The sequence below is a fragment of the Equus quagga genome, chromosome 2 (genome assembly GCF_021613505.1).
Source record: "Equus quagga isolate Etosha38 chromosome 2, UCLA_HA_Equagga_1.0, whole genome shotgun sequence".
Classification (NCBI taxonomy): domain Eukaryota; kingdom Metazoa; phylum Chordata; class Mammalia; order Perissodactyla; family Equidae; genus Equus; species Equus quagga.
The window spans coordinates 124,800,289-124,824,119 of NC_060268.1; the positions used below are offsets into that span (position 1 = coordinate 124,800,289).

Consider the following 23,831-nt stretch of genomic DNA (forward strand, 5'->3'; position numbering starts at 1 on the left):
CACCCATTATAAACTGCTTCTTTGTTTGTTACAATCCTATGATAATCATGAATGCAAGCCCTGTTGATTTTCAGAGCCAGGTGATCCAGGGGCTTGTACCTTGGGTAGAAATCTCTAAAGGTAGGGTGTGGATGTGTGTACAAGCTCCTTCTAGGGAGATTTTGGTGATTTGAAGTGGTCTAGATAGAGAGGTTGGAGGAGCCATCCTTTGTCTTCCCCAGTCTCTGTGGAGGATGTCAGTCAGCCTTTAGATATGTGCTAAATAGAAAGCCTGACATTCAGGCAGCAGCTTTTAATGTATGCCAATAAACCCTTTTCTGGGGATGACCAGGAGGTGGATATTTTTTGTTTTCTCCCTCTACACTGATCTCAGGGTGGGATAGCCACTGCAAATCCTCTAGAGCCCATTAAGAACTGTTTCTTTGTTTCCTATGGTCTTGTTAGTCTCATGCATGGAAGTCCCATTGGCTTTTAGAGCTAGTTGTTTTAAGGACCCATCCCTCAGGTGGGCGTCTTAAAAGTTGGGGTGCTAGATGTGGTGTCCAAACTCTTCGCTTCTCACAGAGAAGCTGAAAGTTGAAAGTTTTCTCCCAATTGTATGGTGCTGTGCCAGAGGTGGGGTTTATGATGAGAGTGTGTCTCAGCCTTTCCTACCTGTTTTGATGTGGGTATTGACCCATTTATCCAACATGTAGGCATTGTTAAGCTTGTTTATGGCTTTCTTTCAGAAGGAATTGCTTGTGTGTAGCTGTACATTTGGTGCATCCATGGGAGGAGGGGAGTTTAGGAACCTCCTATGTTGCAGTATCTTGGACTAGAACGGCATCCGCCTATTAAGAAGCCAAATTATTTGGTTCAGTACAGTTGTAAATTCTTTGAAATTGATTGATAGGAAAACACGACTAATAACATATGTAAAATATGTGATATGCACCAGACAAAATTCTAAGGAAATTAGTCAGGTGACTAGAAAACCCAAGTAAATTAACTTATTACACAAATAACAGAATGGATAAAAAAGAGAAGCAAAAGTAACATTTATTGAACATTTTTTGTCTGCCAGGCATAATATATAGTTATGTACCTACATATGCATACATATATATATGTGTTTATGTTTGTGTATATATGTATGTGTCTGTATACATACGTATATATACACATATACACACACATGCTTGTATTGTATATACGTAATGCTTGAAATAATTGAGTAACTTGCCTAAAGTAATATAGCTGATTACTTATAGAGGAAGGAATCAAATGTAAATCTAACCCCAACACCCTTGCTCTTTCATCTGCTTCTTCTAATGTAACATGTTTTGGTTACAAAATTTTGCTCACAGTGTTAACTAACCCTGGGTCCGTTAACATCATGCCGTTTTAGGTCCTGATCAGGTGATCCTGAGCCCTGATTTCTCATTTTATCTGTTTTAATGGAGATTACTAGTTTGCTGGTTGTCCAGTGAATGGAAGTGATGTGAGCCACTTCTAGACCTGGCTCGTAAAGTTTCCCACAGTGTTTTTCAATGTTATTTTCTCCTTTCCTGAGGGCTGGAATGGTCATGACTAGAATTGATCTTGGAAGCCACATATTGGCTACTTTCAGCTTTTTAAATTTTTTTTAGTTCTGTTCTGTTTTCTTTTCAGGAGATATAGTTCCCAGGGCTGTGAGCTGTGGAATAGAGAGAGGCCTGTCTCCCACCTTGAGCATATACTGGGGGTGAACTGGGGCCTATTCTTCCTAGGTTGGTCTGAACCCTTGCATGGGGTTTTCTGGGCTTTCCAAGAGGCTCCAGAAAGAGGCCACAGCCCACCTCCAACTTCCCTTCGTGTGTACTCCCAGGCTAGCAGAAGAAGTTGATGAAAGATGGGGGACAGGAGAGGACCCATCCAAACAGACCCAGAGTGGAGGCAGGTCAGAGCCCATGATAGGAGTGGCAGTCTTGGATGCAGTGAAATAAGCTGGGCAGATGGTGCAAGACTGACCGGATTTCACAGCCCCAGGGTAGGGTCACTAGGCACAGATTGGGGGTGTGGTGGGGGTTTTGATTGACTGGTGGAAGGTGCAGAGCCAGGAAGCGTCCACCACCCAGCCCATCCACCCTGCCACCTCATGGATGGCCCCTCCACTGCAGGGCTGGGCCCACAGCCTCAACCTACCGCTATCACCATAGGGACCCAAGACTTCCCTCTCAGTTGAGTTCTTGAAGGACCTCTGGCTTCCTGACAACCTAGAACATGCACCCTGGGCTCTACTTAAGTGGGAAATACTTTTATTTTATAAGAGCAATTGCATTTGTAGTCTATTTGTAGTGGCATTTTAACCTATCCTAATTAATATGCTTGTTTTAATAGAGTAGTCAAATGTCAAGGTGATTAGGCCACAGAGATTTTTCAACATGAGCAAAATATACAGGGGAAGAAATTTTCATAAACTCTTTTACTCTCAATAAGACACGATAAATGAAAAAACTAGTTTTTTTAGTTATATTGGGACTTATCTTGAGTAACATTTAAGATTATCAGTTTAGGAACTCTTATTATGTATTATTAATTTTGCTGCCAAAAATTAATTCGCCTTTTATCCAATGAGACTAGTGTCATAGAACTTGGAATTGCATAGAACTTTAAGAAATCATCCTATGATAGATGATTGTTATTATGAATGGCCAAAAATTCACTAGAGAAAAAAGAGAGGGAGTCCCTAACATGGAGGACAACTGATGGGGTACAGATTGGGTGTTATAAATCACCTCTTGAGAGAAAGTGTGCCAGTCACATAATTTATTTACGAAGTCTTTCTGTCAGCTACCTTTTCCAAAGTCTGGCCGCAGTCTGCATTCTAAGCCTATGGATTATTTCTGACATCAGGGCCTACAGGGATTCACCATCACTTGCATTCTCTTGGACTCAAATCTCCTTGATTTTTCTTAGGCATTATACCAAAATTAAACCGTAAGACTGGTGTGAGGACCAATGGAAGATCTGTCCCTTATAACAATAGAAAGAGCTCATTTTTCCCCCATCCTCCAACTCACTTTTGTAGACCAATTGTATCAAACAACACAACGTATAGGCTTTTGAATCAGAGGCTTGTGCATTGGGTACAATGAACTAAAAAGCAAGTAGAGGCACCAGCTCCTCATCTTATCTAATCTCCCACCAACGGTTAAAAGATAGATACTCCCTTGGCAATAGGAGCACTATTAGTCACTCCTCTTGGACCATGTATTAGCTGCTTCTAGACCCACAAATCAGCAGCTCATTCAATGCAGAAGCCAAGAAGTAGAGTCTTAAAGTACCATCTGATTAAGTGAGATATTCATCACAAGCCCTAGTAACAACTTGGTACTAAGGGCCTTTTTATATTCTTTTTCCTTGTGTCTGCCATTAAAAAGAGAAGAGAAGTATCATTCATCATTGGTCATGTCTCTTAAAGTTGTCAAATCACAGTCAGAAAATATTTACTTTGTTCTTCCTAAAGCATTTTCTTGAGGTTACCAAATTTTACTTTTCCTTCCTAAAACTCAACTCTGAAGCAGGGGCTTATTTTTTATTGGTTCAGCTGGTTTTTGTTTGTTTGTTTTGTGAGGTAAAGTTAAATAACAGTAAACTACAGGATGACAGAGTTTGTTAAATACAGGGTTTCAGTTTAGTTGTTTTATGATCCTCACATCCCTATTTCTGTAATCATAATCATGATCTTACTTTGCTTATTCATCTTTCACTTACATACCTCCTATGCTGGGGAACTCTCTGTCTCGTTTTGGAATACTGTTACCGTTAGAAGCTCTTCTTTATTTGGCCGAAATCTTGTCTGTAACTTTTATCAGTGAGTCTAGTTCTGCTATTCAGCATCACATAGAACGTCCAAATTTTTAAAAATAATTTTTTTACTGTAAAATAATACACAGATATGGGAATCCACTAAATGGATTTTCATTGTAATCATTTTCTTTCTTTCTTTATAGTTTTATCACCCAAATTTGCATCCCTAGACATATAGTTTAATCTTGCCTATTTTGTTTTGATGATATGTCTTTTAAGTCTTTTGATCTACAGGTAGCAGAACCCAGGCCATTTTATCTATAGGACTTCCTATTGGCTAGATTTTACTGATGCTTATTCTCAGTGAAATTCAACACATTCCTCTGTTCTCTGTATTACCTGAATATTGACAACTGGATTCTGAGGCTTGATCAGATTCAGATTTGATCCTTGGTGGCAAGATTGTGTTGTGTTATTGTGGTGGTATTGTGCTCTTTTATCAGGAGGCACCTAATGTCTAGTTGCTTTTCTTTTTGTGTTATTAGCAGATATTGATGTTTAATGACTAGATCTGTTAATTTCATTGGGTTTGCAAAATGGTGATATTCTAATTTTATCATGTCTTTTACATTTATTAATTGGAACACTTTGTAAAGAGACACTTTCCCTCATCTACTATTTGGTTACAACTACTTTGGCTACTCTCTGGTGCAGTGCATATAGGAAATATAATGCTAAATTTTGATCCAATTAAATCTGGCAGTTTTATTGAAGACAACTGTCTTAACATCATGATACTCAAAAATGTTTTAATTAAATAAGTGAATGTAACTGCCGTAATTCCCTTAGTAAATCTTTTCTCCAGGCTAAACATTCCAAAATCCTTCAATGATTTGCCATATATCTTAGCTTCCAGCCTTCATTATCTTGGATGCTATATTCTGAGCCCTTTATATAATAGTTTGTTAATGTTGCTTTTAACAGGACCACTTAAAAGGAGGCATCTTCATATCAATTGATATGCAGTGATCTCCAAGATACATTGCTAAGTGAAAAAAAGCAAAATATATACTGTATTTTATGTCCAGAATAAACTCTACCAATGCAAGAATACAAAAAGTATGTTCCTTTCCTTGACTTATTGTTTCAAACTAAAACTATTAATAATATTCAGCAGCATAATTTAGTGACTTTCGTAACAAAGAAGGCATCTGATTTTCAGTCTGAAAATCATTGGCCTTTAAGTTGTTATCTTTCTACTTTATCTTGTATTTCATTGAGGTAACTTTGTAGTTCACAAAGCCATCTTTGGCAGGAGCTATAGCTTATACCCTAAATTTTGCTAACTGATTATTTTTTGTTGTTGTTGTTGAGAAGAACAAGAATACAGATGACCTAAAGAAAGTCATTTCTTCTGTGGCTAGTATTACCCAACAGATAGTTATAGTTTAATATAAAATGCCTTTTATTTAAGACTTGTAACTGAGTCTCAAGGCTGCTAAGGGGTTGAAAAGCTTCTTAGTGTGTTTGCCACATGCCACATCTTTTGATAAAATCTCCTCTGAAATCAGTATTCCAATCTTAATGCAAATTAGCATTGGAAAGATTCCTGTCATGTATAGTTACAAGTTAGTGGTCCTTTCTTAGTTGCTGAAAGCACATCTGATAGTGGAATTAAGACCATTGTTAAACAGCTGTTGTCAGTGACCTCAAAATGACCATCTAACCAGGACTGACAGTTATAGTGATAGCTGTGTTAACATAGCAAATTAAAAACATTACTAATGTTTTTCTTTTTTTTTTTTTACCTCCCCAAAGCCCCAGCACATAGTTGTACGTTCTGGTTCTAAGTCCTTCTAGTTCTATGTGAGCTGCCGCCATAGCATGGCTACTGACAGGCAAATGGTGTGGTTCTGCACCTGGGAACTGAACCCATGCTACCAAAGCCAGTCGCACTGAACTTTAACTGCTAGGCCATCAGGGCTGTCTCTAATGTTTTTCTTAATATTAGTGAATTGCTTTATAGACATTGAACTGATGGGTTTTTATATCATATTGCTCTGACACATTTTCTAACTAGTTATTTATAAGATACTATTTATTATTGGCTATCTCAGCTTAGAAATTCAGATATAAAAGAAATCTTTGTACTATTTTGTACAAGAAGTACTGTATAGTTGGTGTTTTGGCGAAAAAGATTTCTCTCATACCTGAATTTGTAAAAGAATATTATGCAGTAGATACGGTATTTTGTATGTTGCATGCACAGAAGGAGGGCTTTCATATTAACGTTACATTCTTTTAGTTAAATGTATGCATATTTGATTTTCTTCCTATTCAAATATTTGCTTGTGTTCTTCCCAACTCTGCTCTTTTCTAATTATGCTATATAAAGAGTTTCAGGCACTTTGCTCAATTTTATAGTCAAAAGTGAAAGTCTTGTTTCTTCAGACCTGTTAATAATTGTTTCCATGATATGTATTTTTTTATGCTATCATTTAATGTATTTTGTGTTTGAAAGACTATTAGCTATTCAAACTTGTGAAGTCCTAAGTCTGTTTTGTTTTAGGATTCAGAAAATTACATAGAAGTAAAAACTGTAAAATCAATCCCTTACTAAAAACTTGGTATTTAAGAACCTCTAGGCTGCCATATATATGGGATTATACTCTGTTACTGAGACTTTTTGATTTCTTGTGTGACATCTTTCAGTTTTGCTGGCTTTCAGTGATTTAAGAAATTAGAAAATTCTTCAGAAAAAATTGTAAACAAAAGTTCCATGAGTATTGCCTCAACTGGAATATGAATGGTATGTTGGAAAAAAGAGGTTCAAAAACTTTGAAATTCAAGTTTATTTCTAATATAAAAAATCCAGTATGCAAAAAAAATGATAAAATTTTCCAAAACATAAGATAGAAAATATATAAAATGAGAATTGCTTAATATAGTAACACTTTCTGAATTTCTAATTTTAGGTGATGGAATATGAGAATAGGATTCGCGCATATTCCACACCAGACAAAATCTTCCGATATTTTGCCACCTTGAAAGTAATTAATGAGCCTGGTGAATCTGAAGTATTTATGACTCCACAAGATTTTGTTCGATCTATAACACCCAATGAAAAACAGCCAGAACGTAAGTTGCTAAAGTGAAAAATAAGATTGTAATATTTATTTTGTTATACTACTTTGTTTCTTTCTATGTATTGTCTAAACTTTATATGTCCATGCAATAATTGTAATTCACGGTCTAGCTACTGAATGTCAGGCATTATCATGCTCAGCTTTAGGAGTAATATGGAGGAGGATACAGTCTTAATGTGGCAATCCTCAACCACGGTAAAGGGTTGAGGAGATTGTACCCCTCTGGCTGAGATTCATTGACTGAATGAGAATTTTCCTGAAGACAATGCATTACACGTGACTTCTATCAGGTTACTCTTTAGTGAGAGAGAAAGAGACAGTAATGGATAATTTCAGGAATGTGATGATTTGTTAAAGGACAGAAGACATTGTGGCAGTATATAGAAGGGACACTTAGCTCAGTCTGTAAGTTTGGAGAATGGTTCCTAGAGAATACATCTAAGTTTGAATAAAAGTTAGACAAACAGACAATAGCAGAAAGGATGACTCATGTAGAGGAAACATCCTGAACAAACGAGATGTGAGGAAAGAAAATAAATGGCTTAGTACCTTTAAGTTAAATGTAATAATTTACAAATGTATATGGGAGATATCATGGGAAAAAAGATGGAGTAGGGAACTCCAAGAATCAGTTCTTCCACTAAACAAGCATTAAGCTACCAAAAATGGACAGAATAAACTTTTTCAGAACTTTGGAACCTAATCAAAAGCTTACAAACAGGGGAGTATTTAATGAAGAAAGAGGCTGCTAAATTTTGGTAAGAAAGTGTTGTGGCCTTTTGCTTACCTACCTACCATGGGGACGGCAGCCTACATTCCTAGTGTGGCTTACTGGAGATGGGGAGTTCAGTGGGGGGCAATATAGACTTTTTTCTCCAAAATTGTGGTTGTGCTCCCAAAGGGAACAGCACAAAGACTTGCCTTTGTTTTGCCCACCTCAAGCTAGAGTGGCTTCCCAGGTGTCGTCTACTAAAAACATTTAAAGACATGTAATACCCATAGCCAATGGGCCAAGGGAGGGCAGATGGGACAAGTAGCAGACAGGCTGAAAAGCCTAGGAAGGAGGAGGCTGAGGAGGAAGACTTTTCAGGGAATAAGAGCTTTGAAAGGCTACTGCATATACTGTGGAATCTGGAGTGCAACATGCATGCTCAGGGCCGGACATATGCTTGGAAAAGACTTGAGTGGGCTCATACCTCTTGCTGATCTTTGTGCTCCGTGCAAGAAGATGAAAGTTAAGGTGAAGTTGTAGGAGGTCAAGCTAAACATCGAAGGAGGGCCCCAGCTCAGAACCAATCTGCAAATACTAGGAGAGTGGGGTGTTTTTGTTTTGTCTTATCCATTCTTTTTACCTCCAACATTTAAAGAAATCTCTGTCAGGTCACTTGCTGACTGCTTAGATAATAGAATAGAAACTTCAGTGATGACGTATGACAAGGAATACAATCTTTGCAGAAATAGCTTGGAAAAATCACCAAACAAAGTGATGACTGTGGTCCTCAACAAGTTACAACACCCAATTCTGGGAAAGAGAGAGAATCTGATTTCCAGAATTACCACATTGTAATATTCAAACTGTCCAATTTTCAATAAAAAATTGCATGGCATACCAATAATCAGGAATGTATGACCCATTAACAGAAAAAAAGAAATTCACAGAAACCATCCCTGAGGAAGCCCAGGCATTGCACTTCCTAGATAGAGATTTTAAATCGGCTATCTTAAATATGCTCAAAGAGCCAAAGGAAACCATAGACCAAGAACTGTAGGAAACAAGGAGAACAATGTATTAATAAGTAGAGAATATCCATGAAGAAATAGAAATGATAAAAAGGAACTAAGTAGAAATTCTTGAGCTGAAAAATACAATAGCTGAAATAAAAAATTCTCTGCAAAAGTTCAACTGAGGATTTGAGCAGGCAGATAAAACTATCATAGAACTTAAAGATAGGTCAATTGATATTGTCCTGACTGAGGAGCAGAAGGTAAAAAGAATGAATAAAAATTAGCAGAGCCTAAGATACTTGTGGGACACCGTCCGATGTCCCAACATGTGCATAATGGAGTCCCAGAAGGAGGAATTCAGACATTCCAGGTAATCAGAAGCTGAGGAAGTTTCTTGCTGGTAGACCTTCGCTACCAGAAATGCTAAATTAGAGTCTTTTAGGCTGAAATGAAAGGGTACTAGATAGTAACTCAAAGCCATACAAAGAAATAAAAAAAATAATAAAGACCAGCAAAGGTAACTGCATAGGGAAATATAAAAGCCACTATTGTTTTATTTTTGGTTTGTAACTCCTTTTTGTTTCCTATGTGATTTAAAAGACAAATTCGTAAACAATTATAAATATGTTAATGTTTATTCATACTAGATTATTATCAATTTAAGGCATTAATTGTAATTCCCAGGTTAACCAGTAAGAAAATAACTGAAAAATATACAGAAAAGGAAATGAGGAAGGATTATAAATGGTACACTAGGAAAAATCAGTCAAACACAAAAGAGGGCAAGATTGGAGGAATCAAGGGACAAAAAGGTATAAGACATATAGAAAACAAGATGACAGAAGCAAGTCCTTTCTAGTCAGTAATCACTTTAAATGTAAATGAATTAAGCTCACTAGTTAAAAGATAAAGATTAACAGGAGAAAAAATATGCCCTAACTATGTGCTGTTTCCGAAAGACTGACTTTAGATCCAGAGACATAAATAGGTTGAAAGTGAAAGGGTACAAATAATAATCAAAAGAGAGCTGAAGTGACTATACTAATATCAGACAAAATAGACTAAGTAAAACATTGTTATAAGAGACAAAGAAGGACATTGTTTATTGATAAAAGGGTCAGTTTATCAAAAAGATATAATAATTATAAATATGTACAACCAAATGACAGACCACAAGATATATGAAGGAGACATTGACAGAATTGGAGGAAGAAATAGTTCTACAATAATAGTTGGAGACTTCAGTACCCTTGTTTCAATAATAGAACATGTAGACAGAATGTCAGTAACAAAATAGAGGACTTAACACTATAAATCAACTAGACCATAACAGACATTCACGAAACACTCCACTCAAGAGCAGCAGAATATGCATTCTTTGCAAGTGCACATCAGACATTCCTCAGAATAGAGCAGATACATCATATATTAGGCTGCAAAACAAATGTTAATAAATTTTAAGAGATTAAAATCATACACTGTCTCTTTTCTGATAACAGTAGAATTAAACTGTCTGTCAGTGACAGAAGGAAAACTGGAAAATTCATAAATATGTGGAAATTAAACAACACACTCTTAAACAACTAATGGATCAAGGAAGAAATCACAAGAGAAATTAGAAGATGCTTTGAAATGAATGAAAAGCAAAACAGAACTTACAAAAACTTATGTAATCTGGCAAAAGCAGTGCTCAGAGGGAAACTTACACCTGTAAAACACCTCCATTGAAAAAGAAGAAAGATTTCAAATTAATTTCCTAACATTACACCTTATGGAACTAAAAAAAAGAAGAGCAAACTAGACCCAAAGATAACTGAAATAAGGAAATAAAAATTAGAACAGAGAGAAAACGAAATGAAGAATAGAAAAACAGTAGGGAGAATCAATGAAACAAAGTTGGTTCTTTGAAAAAATTGATAAAATTGACAAACCTTTAGCTAGACTGACTAAGAAAAAAAGAGAGAAGCAAAGAACTAAAGAAACCAAGTAACTGGAGAAGCAAATACAAATAACTAAAATCAGAAATGAAAATGAAGACAGTCCTACCTATTTTACAGAAATAAAAAGAATTATAAGAGAATACTATGAACAATTGTATGCTAACAAATTGGATTACCTACATGAAATGGACAAATTACTAGAAACACAGAAACTACGAAAAGTGAAAAAGAACTCTTATAACTCAACAAAAAGATAAACAACCCAATTAGCAAATGGATAAAGGACTTGAATAAAATTTTCTCTAAATAAGATATACAGGTGGTCAATAAGTACATGAAAAGATGCTTAATGTCATTGATCATGAGGAAAATGCAAATCAAAACCACAGTATACCTCCTCACACCCTCTAGACTGCCTATAATTTAAAAATGAACAAGTGTTGGTGAAGATGTGGAGAAATTGAAGCTCTTATATGTTGTTGGTAAGAATGCAAAATGGTGCAACCACTGTGAAAAACAGTTTGGCTATTTCCCAGAAACTTAAACACAGAATTACCATATGACCCAACAATTCCGTTACTAGTATAAACCCAAAAGAATTGAAAACAGATACTCAAACAAGTAGTATCTGTACATGAATGTTCATAGCAGTACTATTCACAATACCCAAAAGGTGGAAACAACCTAAATGTCCTTTAACAGATGAATGGATAAACAAATTATGGTATATATATCTATATCCAATGGAATATTAAACTCAGATATGAATGAACCTGAAAACATTATGCTAAATGAAATAAGCCAGACACAAAGGGCCCACATAGCATGTGATTTCACCTATATGAAGTATTAAATATAGATAAATCCATAGAGACAGACAGCAGGTTGTTGGTTAATAGCGGCTGGGTTGGGGAGACGAGGACTGATTGTTTAATGGGTATGAGGTTTTCTTTTAGAGTGATGAAAATGTTTTGACACTAGGTAGAGATGATTATGACACAGCACTATGAATGTAATAAGTACCACTGAACTGGACACTTTAGAATGGTTATTTTGTGTTATTTGAATTTTATCTCAATTTTAAAAAGGGAAAAAAAGAGTGTACAGTCAATCTTCATTATTTGCAGATTTTGTATTTGTAAATTTGCGTACTCACTAAAATTTAGTTGTAGCCACATAATCAATATTCATGGTGCTTTTGTGGTCATCTGTGGATATGTATGGAGCAGCGAAAAATTTGAGTCACCTGTTGCACATGTTCCCAGCTGAGGTCAAACAAAGTAATGCTCTGCCTTTTTATTTTAGCGTTCAGACTTTAAACGTGTGCTTTCCATGGTCTATTTAGTGTCATGTTTTTCACATTTATGTGCTTTGTCTTAGTGATTTCACTGTCTCCACTCCCGCCCCAGGTAGTATTGAAGTGCTGTCTAGTGTTCCTAAGCACAAGAAGGCTGTGATGTGCCTTAAGAAGAAAAGGCATGTGCTTTATTCAGACATGAGTTCTAGTGCTGTTGGCCATGGGTTCAATGTTAATGAATCAAATATGTGTGTGTGTATATATATGGGAGAGAATGAATCATATATTTATATATAGAGAGAGAGAGAAAGAGAGTGAATAAGGTATTTTTAAACAGAAACACGCATAAAACAAGGTTATGTATTGATTGGTTAACAAAAATCCTGTGACCAAAGGTTCACAGGAACCTAAGTCTGTATTTCCTCCAGGAGCAATACATCAGTATTCCCCAATTCATTTTTCATGGCAACTTTATAGAACATACCTGCCATAATTAGCAAGAATCAATTGTATATGGCACAGGAATAGGATATGAAAAAGAAACTATTTCTTTAGAGGATATCTTGTAAAAGAGGCATCCTAAAGGGAGTGGCCTTGAGTTGAGTTTTGAAAAATGAATAATAATTCATCACATATATGAGAAGGAAAAGGCATCACTCAGAGTGAGTAAATTGTATGATCAAAATACTAACGTGAAATACCAGAGTGAGCTTAGGGAACCAAAAACAATTATGGCATTTTCTAACCAGGGAGTTTATCATGTTTTGCTTATGTTTATTAACATTCATACATCTCTAGGCCAAATAAAAACTCTAGATAGAACTATCACCTCCCAGAGGTGCATGAAATTTGCTAGATATTTAAAGTTTTTTGTTCTGGAAATTTTCAAATGTAGAAGTAGAGAGAATGATATAATCAACCCATGTGTGCCCATAACTTAGCTTCAACAATTACCAACACATGGCTAATTTTATTTCATCTATAACCTTCTTACTTCTTCTTCTCACCCCAGATTGTTTTAAAGCCAATCCAAGACATCATATCATTTTAGCCTATAAGTGCTTCTGTATGTGTCTCTAAAAGATAAGCACTAATAAAACCCCAATAATACCAATAATTATTAAATGTTACATTTAAAAAAAAGTAGCAATCACTTCATTTTTTTATTTAAACTTTTTTCTGTGCTTTTTTCTTTTTTTTAATTGAGTTCATAATAGTTTAAATCATTATGAAATTTCAGTTGTACATTTTTTCTTGTCTGTCACAACATAAGTGCTCCCCTTCACCCTCTGTGCCCACCTCCAATCCCCCTTCCCCTGGTAACCACTAAACTGTTTTCTTTGTCCATGTGTTTGTTTATATTCCACATATGAGTGAAATCATCTGGTGTTTGTCTTTCTCAGTCTGGCTTATTTTGCTTAGCATAATACCTTCCAGGTCCATCCATGTTGTTGCAAATGGGATGATTTTGCCCTTTTTTTATGGGTCAGTAGTATTCCATTGTATATATGTACCACATCAGCTTTATCCAATCATCAGTCAATGGATACTTGGATTGTTTCCATGTCTTGGCTATTGTGAATAGTGCTGCGATGAACCTAGGGGTATATATGCTACTTTGGATTGTTGATTTCAGGTTCTTTGGATAAATACCCAGTAGTGGGATAGCTGGGTCATATGGTAGTTCTATTTTTAGTTTTTTGAGGAATCTCCATACTGTTTTCCATAGTGGCTGCACCAGTTTGCACTCCCACCAGCAGTGTTTGAGGGTTCCCTTTTCTCCACACCCTCTCCAACATTTCTTATTTTTAGTCTTAGTGATTATAGCCATTTTAACAGGCCTAAGGTAGTATCTTAGTGTAGTTTTGATTTGCATTTCCCTGATGATTAGTGATATTGAACATCTTTTCATGTGTTTATGGGCCATCTGTATATCTTCTTTGGAAAAATATCTTTTCATATCCTCTGCTCACTTTTTGATTGGGTTGTTTTTTTTTTATTGTTCAGTTGTGTGAGTTCCTTATATATTATGGTGATTAACGCCTTGTCAGATATATGATTTTCAAATATTTTCTCCCAGTTGATGGGTTGTCTGTTTGTTTTGATCCTCGTTTCTTTTGCCTTGCAGAAGCTCATTAGTCTGATGAACTCCCACTTGTTTATTTTTTCTTTTGCTTCCCTTGTCCGAGAAGACGTGATATTCAAAAAAATCCTTTTAAGTTCAATGTCAAAGAGTGTACTACCATTATTATCTTCCAGGAGTTTTATGTTTTCAGGACTTATCTTCAAGTTTTCGATCCATTTTGAGTTTATTTTTGTGTATGGCATGAGATAGTGGTCTACTTTCATTCATTTGCTTGTGGCTATCCACTTTTCCCAACACCATTTATTGAAGAGACTATCTTTACTTCATTGTATGTTCTTGGCACCTTTGTAGAAGATTAGCTATCTGTAGATGTGCGGTTTTATTTCTGGGCTTTCAGTTCTGTTACATTGATCTATGTACCTGTTTTTGTACCAGTACCATGCTGTTTTGATCACTATGGCCTTGTAGTACATTTTGAAGTCAGGGATTATGATGCCTCCAGCTTTGTTCTTTTTTCTCAGTATTGCCTTAGCAATTCGGGGTCTTTGGTTGCCCATGGGGAGTGTTTTTAAAGTAGCATGTAGAAAAACTTAAGCTTTTGTCAGAGTAGAGCATACTTGAATTCTGGTCAGAGCAAAGAGGATCCCTGTTTCCTTTCTTCCATATCCCTCTGGCTGGACCTATTCATCTTGATCTAATTTAGTCTACATAGAAGAAGAAAACGGTGTGAAAAGGGAAAACACAGATCATACTGTGATTTGCTTGTCCTGGACTCCATAATCTCTCTAGGATAACCATTCATGCCCTTAATGATAATCTTACCTAGAACACTTTTAGTTTGAGACACATAATTTTATACTTCATTATAGAGGAGTGACATCAGCATCATGGTGGTGTGGGCGCTCCCTGTAAAGTCTCCCCTCTAAGATACAATAAAAATGACATTCATATTCCAACAGAGGACAGCCACACAACACAAAAGACATCTGAGAGACCCACACAGCCATACATTCGAAGGTGGAGGTGCTGGAGCCCTCCCCTCGTACCCCCAGAGGAAGTGGCATGAGGTAAGAGAAAGCCTCTCTTCCTCCCTGAAGGACAGCGACCCAGGGATTGCCCATAACCTCCAAGAGAAAAGTGGGGAGGGAGGGGCTGCCCTCCATGGGAACACCATAGACCTCCAAGGTCCCTCACAGCCTGAGGAAAGCCCCCAACAGAGGTGACTAGCTATTGCAAGGGTGTTTTCATCAAGCCAACACCCCAGGAGAGCAGATAGCAAGGGCAGAGCATGAAGTCCCCAAGATCATGTGGAAGAAGGAAAGCACCCCTCCCCCCATGCTGGTACCCCAGCCCAGCACCTGGGAGCTGTCCTGTGGATCACAGAATGCTCAGAATATGCAGTTATTGACCCCATCCAGTGGTGACAAGTGGAAGCAGTGATCAAATACTACCACAATTCAGAAGCACAAATCCACGCCATCTAGCAGCATGAAAAAATATATTAAATCTCCAATCCTGAAGGAAAATGATAGGTATCCAGAAATCAATGCTGAAGACACAGAAATCTATAACCTAAGTGGCAGAGAATTCAAAATAGCTATCATCAAAAAAACTCAGTGGGTTAAAAGAGAGTGCAGATAGACAATTCACCGAATTTGGGAGCTGCTTCACAAGAGATTGAAACTTTTATAAAGAAGAACCACTACTTCTCCACAGCAAAGGAAACCATCAACAAAGCAAAAAGACAGCTTAACAATTGGGAGAAGATATTTGCAAACCATATATCAGATAAGGGGTTAATATCCAAAATATAGAAAGAACTCATACATCTCAACAACCAAAAAACCCAACAACCCAATTAAAAAATGGGCAAAAGATGTGAACAGAGATTTCTCCAAAGAAGATACACAGATGGGCAACAGGCATATGAAATGATGCTCAGCATCATTAGCTGTTAGGGAAATGCAAATCAGACCTACAATGAGATATCACTTCACTCCAGTCAGAATGGCTATAATTAACAGGACAGGAAACAAGTGTTGGAGAGGATGTGGAGAGAAGGGAACCCTTGTACACTGCTGGTGGAAGTGCAAACTGGTGCAGCCACTATGGAAGACAGTATGGCGTATTGTCAGAAAACTGAGAATAGATCTCCCATATGATCCAGCTATTCCACTGCTAGATATTTATCCAAAGAACTTGAAAACACCAACGTGTAAAGATACATGCACCCCTATGTTCATTGCAGCATTATTCACAATAGCCAAGACTTGGAAGCAACCTAGGTGCCCATTAAGGGATGAATGAATAAAGAAGATGTGGTGTATATACACAATGGAATACTACTCAGCCATAAGAAATGATGAGATCTGGCCATTTTTGACAACATGGATAGAGCTTGAGGGTATGATGCGAAGTGAAATAAGTCAGAAGGGGAAGGTCATATACCATATGATCTCACTCATAAGTAGAAGATAAAAATAACGACAAACAAACACATAGCAACAGAGATTGGATTGGTGGTTACCATAGGGGAAGAGGGGAGGGGGGAAGGCAAAAGGGGTGATCAGGTTGACTTCTGAGGTGATGGACTATAATTAGTTTTTGGATGGTGAACATGATGTAATCTACACAGAATGTGAAATATATTATGATGTACATCTGAAAGCTATATAATGTTATAATCCAATGTTACTGCAGTAAAAAAATTTTCAAAAAAGAAGAACCAGTCAGAAATATTGGAGATGAAAAACAGAATGGATGAGATAAAGTAGAATATAGATTCCCTGAACAAAAGAGCTGATATCATGGAGGAACAAATCAGCAACATTGAGGACAGAAATATAGAAATGCTTCAGATGGAGAAAAGAGAACTAAGACTAAAAAGAAATGAAGATAGTCTCTGAGAAATATCCGACTCAATGAGGAAATGCAACATAAGAATTATAGGCATTCAAGGGGTAGAAGAGAAGGAGAATGGAGCAGAAAGCCTGTTCAAAGAAATAATAGCAGAGAACTTCCCCAACCTATGGAATGAGATGTCAGTCCATGTGGAAGAGGCTACCAGATCTCCTAAACATGTCGATGTATAAAGACCTACAGCCAGGCATATAGTAGTGAAAGTGCCAAAAGTAAATGACAAAAAATACTAAGGGCAGCAAGGCAGAAGAAAATAAGCTACAAATGAACCCCTGTCAGGCTTTCAGCAGATTTCTCAGCAGAAACCTTATAGGCTAGGAGAGACTGGAATGACATATTCAAATCTTTGAAGGACAGAAACTTTTGACCAAGAATACTCTATCCAGAGAAAATATCCTTCAGATATGATGGAGAAATAAAAACTTTCCCAGATAAACAAAAGCTAAGGGAGTTTGTAGCCATGAGACTCCCCCCGCTACAAGAAGTGCTCAAGAAGGCCCTCATACCTGAAAAGAAAAAGGGAGAAAGGGTTTACAAAGCCCTGAGTAAGAAGATAAATAGGTAGACAAAATCAGAAAATTGTAGCTATACCTCAGAACAGGTTAGCAAATACTCAAGTAAAACATTAAAGGTAAAGGGAGGGAAAACACCAAACACAAAGATAATCTTGTCATCTTAACCAGTAACTCACAACACAAGATGGAATAAGATGTGAGAAGAACAACTTAGGAGGGGAAGAGTAAGGGGACTGAATCAGCTTAGTCTAAGGAAATGAGGCCATCAGAAAATGGACTATCTTATCTACAAGATTTTGAATACAAACCTTATGGTAACCACTAAACAAAAAAGTAGAACAGAGACACAAATAATAATTAAGGAGAAAACTAAGAAAGCCAGCATAAAAAACTACCTAAACAAATTGATAGTCCAAAATACACAGGACAAGAAACAAAGGAAATGCAGGAGAACCAGAAACCAGTGATAAAATGGCAGTATTAAGCCCTCATATATTGATAATCACTCTAAACGTAAATGGGTTGAATTCTCCAATAAATACGCAGAGTGGCAAGATGGATTAAAGAAGAAGACCTAACAATATGCTGCCTACAGGACACATCTCAGCTCCAAAAATAAACACGGCTCAGAGTGAAGGGATGGAAGACGATACTCCAAGCTAATGGCAAAGAGAAAAAAGCAGGTATTTCAATACTTATGCTTGATTATACACAATGGGTTCTGGTTCAAGATGGTAAGATAAAGAGGTTCCTGAACTCACTTCCTCCCGTGGATACACCAAATCTGCAGCTACATATGGAACAGTTTCATCTGAAAGAAACCCAAAAACCTGATGAGCAACTCCTAAACATTGGGCAAATGAGAAAAAACCCACATGGAAATGGGCTGGAGAGACCAAGACACAATCTCACCATAAACCCCAACCCTGGGACAGCAACCAGTGGTGGAGAGGGAATTCAAAGCCCTGAGCTTCTACCTAAGGAGTGGGGGTGGGGGGTGGAGTTTGACCCCCACATCTGGTACCCCAGCTTCTGAGATCTGCACCTGAGAGAGCTCCTAGAACATGTAGCTTTGAAAGCCAAGGGGACTTGCATCTACAAGACCCACAAGGCAATAGTGAACTGAGACACTGTTCTTAAAGGGCTCATGCAGACTCGCCTGGCTACCCTACAGGGCCCAGCACAGAGGCAGCTGACTGAAAGTGCCCAATCTTTCTGTGAAAGAGGCCTATTTGCTTATCTTAAAGTTTCAGCCTGAGAGGCAGGCATCTAATTTAACACACATCTAGAGACCTACTGAAATACTCTTCAAAGACAGAGGCCAGTGGGCTCCATATTTGTGCTCTCCCTTTGCCTCTCTCTGGTCACCAGTATCTCCCAGAAAGGAGCTTATGCACATGTCTAGTGCCCTGGTTTTTGCAGCTGCTGCCCAGAGCATGCCCCTTGATTGCCTGCTTCTGGTGGCCAGAGGGGTTTACATTCGTGGGTTCCATAGGACTATGACAAAGAGAGAAACAGTTCTTAAATGGCTACTACTCATGGGGCATAATACAGAAACAGAAGACTGAAACACACTCCTAGTCTTTCTATGAAAGAGGCCTATTTGCTTGTCTTGAAGCTTCAGCCTGAGGGACAGGCTTCTGTTTTTGGGTTTTTTTTTTTTTTTTTTTTAAGATTTTATTCTTTTCCTTTTTCTCCCCAAAGCCCCCTACTACATAGATGTGGGTCCATCTAGTAGTGGCATGTGGGATGCTGCCTCAGCCTGGCCTGATGAGCAGTGCCATGTCCGTGCCCAGGATCCGAACTGGTGAAACTCTGGGCCACCACAGCAGAGTGCATGAACTTAACCACTTGGCCACGGGGCCAGCCCCCAGGCTTCTGTTTTAGCAAACATCTGGAAGCCTTCTGAAATATTCTCCAATGACCATGGAGGCCAGTGGAAGCCATCTTCACACTCTCCCTCTTCTTCGTTCTAGGTTGCTGGTATCTCCCAGAAGGGAACTTGTGCACCACATCTGTCAACCCAGTTTTTGCAGCTGCTGCGCAAGGCATACCCCTTGATTGCCTGGCTCTGATGGCCAGCCAGGCTTATGTTCACGGTTCCCATATGACTTGAATAAATGGAGAAATGGTTCTTAACCAGCTACCTTCCCTCACCCCGCCCCCACCAGGGCACAGCACAGAGAGCGCAGACTCAAACACACCCCAGTCTTCCTGTGAAAGAGGCTTATTAGCTTATATTTATAGATGTGGCCTGAGGGGGCAGATTTCTAATTAAACACATATCTAGGTGCTGAGTGCAATCCTCTCCAGAGACTGGGGAGACTGGGTGTGCCATCTGCCTACTCTCCCTCCACCCTGCCCCAGGTTGCTGGTGTCTCTGAGAAAGGAGCTTGTGTATGCATCTGGCTCCCCAGCTTTTGTGGCTGCCACCCAGAGGGCACAACCCTTGATAGCCTGTCTCTGGTGACCAGCAGAGTTTGTGTTCATGGGTTCAGCAAATGGTAGCAAACAAAGAAATACTTCTTAACTGGCTATCACCTCAGGGCTCAGTACAGAGGAAGCAAACAGAAAAACCCATCTCCCCATCTTTCCATGAGAGAGGTGTATTTACATACTTTAAAAGCTATTGCCTGAGGGTCTCGCTTCCAATCAGCCTGAATCTAGGTGCCAACTGAAATCCTCCCCTTTAGGACACTGACTGGTCTTGGTACACCCTCAGTACTGGGAGTCTCTAGGAATAAAGTAATCCGCTTGGACAATCACAAAGTTTTGAGAGACAACCAAGAGTTAGGTCAAGGTTCGACAATCAGATTCAACTTCTACACGAGGCCATTCCTTCAAGACTGGGAGAGGTGTCTATTTTATCCAATGTATAGAAACCAATACAGAGAGTCGAGGAAAATGAAGAAATAGAGGAATATGTTCCAAGCAAAAGAATATGATAAAACCTCAGAAAAAGACCTTAATGAAATGGAGATAAGTGATTTACTGTCCAAAGAGTTCAAAATAATGGCCATAAAGATGCTCACTGAGCTCAGGAGAACAATATTTGAATAACATGAGAATTTCCACAAAGAGATAGAAAATAGAAGAAAGTACCAAATAGATGTCACAGAGCTGAAGAATACAGTAAGTGAACTGAAAAATATAATAGAGGGGTTCAACAGCAGGCTAGATGAAGCAGAAGAAGGAATCAGTGAACTCAAAGACATGGCATTGTAAGTCATCAAATCATAAGAGCAAAAAGAAAAAATAATGAAAATGAATGAAGATAGCTTAAGGGACTTTTGGGGCAACATCAGTGGACCAACATTTACATTATAGGGGTCCTAGAAGGGGAAAAGAGATAGGGGCAGAAAACTTATGTGAAGGAATATTGTCTGAAAACTTCCTTGGGGAAGGAAACAGACATTCAGATCCAGGAGTCCAGAGAGTTCCAAAGAAGATGAAAACAAAGAGACCCACACCAAGACACATTATAATTATGTAAGTGTTAAAAGTTAAAGACTCGGAGAGAATCTTAAAAGCAGCAAGAGAAAAACAACTTGTTACATATAGGGAACCCCCCCCCCCCATAAGACTATTAGCAGAATTTTCAGCAGAAACTTGGCAAGCTGGAAAGGAGTGGCACAATATAGTCAAAGTGCTGAAAGGGAAAAACTGGCAACCAAAATACTCTAACCGGCAAAGTTGTCCTCCAGAATTGAATGAAAGAGAAAGAGTTTTCTAGACAAGCAAAAGCTGAACTTCATCACCACTAGACCAGCCTTAGAAGAAGTGTTAAAGGGACTTCTTTAAACTGAAATGAAAGGACACTAATTAGTAACAGGAAAACATATAGAACTATATACAATGAATATATTTTTGAAACATTTTTATGCTAATGTTTTCTCCTCCACAAGGTAAGTTCCTTCAATACAAGAACCTTTTCTCCTTTTATTTTTAATTCCCTGCATTGCTGCTGAGTATAGAGCAGGTGTTGGTCAGCTATAACAAACTGCCTATTTTTGTACAGCCCTATTTTGTACACGGGCAGAGAATGGTTTTTACATTTTTAAATGGATTAAAAAAGTCAAAAATATTTTGTGACATTTGAAAATTATATGAAATTCAGATTGCAGTGTCCATGAAAAGAGTTTTATTGGAACACATTCACATTCATTCATTATGTATTTGTTCATGGCAGCTTTCGTGCTACAATAGCAGAGCTGATTAGTTGCGACAGAGACCATATGTGGCCAGAAAGCCTAAAGTATTTGGTATCTGGCCTTTTATAGAAAAAATTTGCTAAACTCCGTGTGAAGTAATAAGAAACATATGTATTGGTCTCTGCCCCTAGTTCATGACACAGAACTCTTAACCTTTGTAAGTAGGGTGCTAGGAGCTACCCAGGATATAGTCTTCTCATAGTGATAGCAGAAGTGCAAGAAAGCAAGCCAACCTCAGAAGTCCATCCCCCTCCCCTCCCCTTGTGTATTCTTTCCTCCCTCCTTTATATTCTGTCCCTGAGGTGGAACCAACTTATGTAGAGGTATTAAATTGGATTTAGAATTTTCTTCTAGTATATAGAGAACATAGAAAATAATAGAGAATACTCTTATAGCCATTACTTGGTTTTCTCAAATTTTAACATTGACTCATTTATTTCAAATCTTCCCTTTTAATTATTTTGGAAATAAAACTTTACAGTTACAGTTGAAAACTCCATGTATCTGTCTCAAACTTCATTTCACTCCATTTCTTAGAAATAATCACTGCCTTTAATTTGGTGTTTATCATTCCAGTTGAAGATTATAACATTCTCATATATCCAATGTCCTTCTCTAGGGGATGATTATATTCATTCTCTAGCATTGACATTGGACTTAGCCAGGTGACTTCCTTTGACCAATGAAATGACAGCAGAAATGATATCCATTATGTTCAAGCAAAATCTTTGAGTCAGTTTGTAGTTTGCTATGTTCTTTTTTACCTCTGCTATGTTCCAGATTGCCCCAACAGCCTGAACCCGATTCAATGTCATGTGGAGTAGAGGTGCAGCCAATATGTGATAGATAGGTAGCATGAACAATATATAAACCTTCCTTGTTGTAAGCCACTGAGATTTTAAGGTTATTACTATAGCATAACCTACCCTATTTTGGCTGTTATATTTTCCATGCTTTTTTAATGTTAAATATTATATTTATATATGTATATTTGTTGATACAGCTAGCTCTTCTTTTATTTTCACTGCTATGTAGTTGTGTATACTATTTTATAAATTGGTATAAATATGCCAGTTCATAAATAAATAATTAATTTATCTATGTTCATGTAGATGGACATTTACCTTGTTTCCAATTTTATCAGTCGGCTACTGCTGTGTAACAGACAACCACAAAATGTCAGTGGCCTAGGGGCCAGCCCAGTGGTGTAGTAGTTAAGTTCACTCACTCCACTTTGGCGGCCCAGGGTTTGTGGGTTCAGATCCCAGGCGCAGACCTACCCACTGCTCATTATACCAGTGTCACAGAGCTTAACATGCTCGTCAAGCCATGCTGTGGCAGCATCCCACATATAAAACAGGAAGATTGGCACAGATGTTAGCTCAGAGACTTTTTCCCTCAAGCAAAAAAGAGGAAGATTGACAATAAGCTGTTAGCTCAGGCACAATCTTCCTCACCAAAAAAAAAAACCAGTGGCATAAAACAGGAAGCATTTATTTAGCTCATGCATCTGCAGGTCACATGAAGTATATATACTCTGCTGACCTCAGCTGGCCTTGCTTTGTAGATAGGCTAGAAGTTAGTTAATCTAGGCTAGGGCAGCTCTGCTTCCTGGTTTTGTAAGCGGAGTTGTCAGTCTGCTCTATGTTTCTCATCCTTTTTATACCACTTGGCTATACAGGATATATTTTTCTTATAGTGTTGGCAGAGGTGCAAGAAAGCAAGCCAAACTCAGAAGTCCATTTTAAGCATCTATTTATGTCATAACTGCTAATATCCCATTGGCCAAAGCAAGTCATGTGGCTAGACAAGTCACGTAGCTAAGCCTAAAGTCAAGGGATTTTCCATGGAAGTCAAGGAGAAGGGAGGGAGTATTTGAGAACAATAATTTAACATGCCAATATTTTTTTTTTTTAAGATTTTATTTTTCCTTTTTCTCCCCAAAGCCCCCCAGTACATAGTTGTATATTCTTCGTTGTGGGTCCTTCTAGTTGTGGCATGTGGGACGCTGCCTCAGCGTGGTTTGATGAGCAGTGCCGTGTCCGCGCCCAGGATTCGAACCAACGAAACACTGGGCCGCCTGCAGCGGAGCGCGCGAACTTAACCACTCGGCCACGGGGCCAGCCCCAACATGCCAATATTTTTACTATTACAAATCATACTGCAGTGAACATTCTTCCATATGTCTCCTGGTGCATATTTGCAAGAAGTTGTTTTTAGC

At 38.0% G+C, this 23,831-nt stretch overlaps 1 protein-coding gene across 2 annotated transcripts in view; it reads left to right on the top strand.

The window, feature by feature from the left end:
• The window catches only part of MICU1 (mitochondrial calcium uptake 1), a 234,750-nt gene that overhangs the window by 45,366 nt on the left and 165,553 nt on the right, over window positions 1-23,831 (top strand). For both annotated transcript variants that reach the window (XM_046651419.1, XM_046651428.1), the window contains exon 4: window positions 6,747-6,909. In XM_046651419.1, coding sequence (XP_046507375.1) covers window positions 6,747-6,909 — 163 coding nt within the window. The remainder of the gene's footprint in view (window positions 1-6,746; window positions 6,910-23,831) is intronic.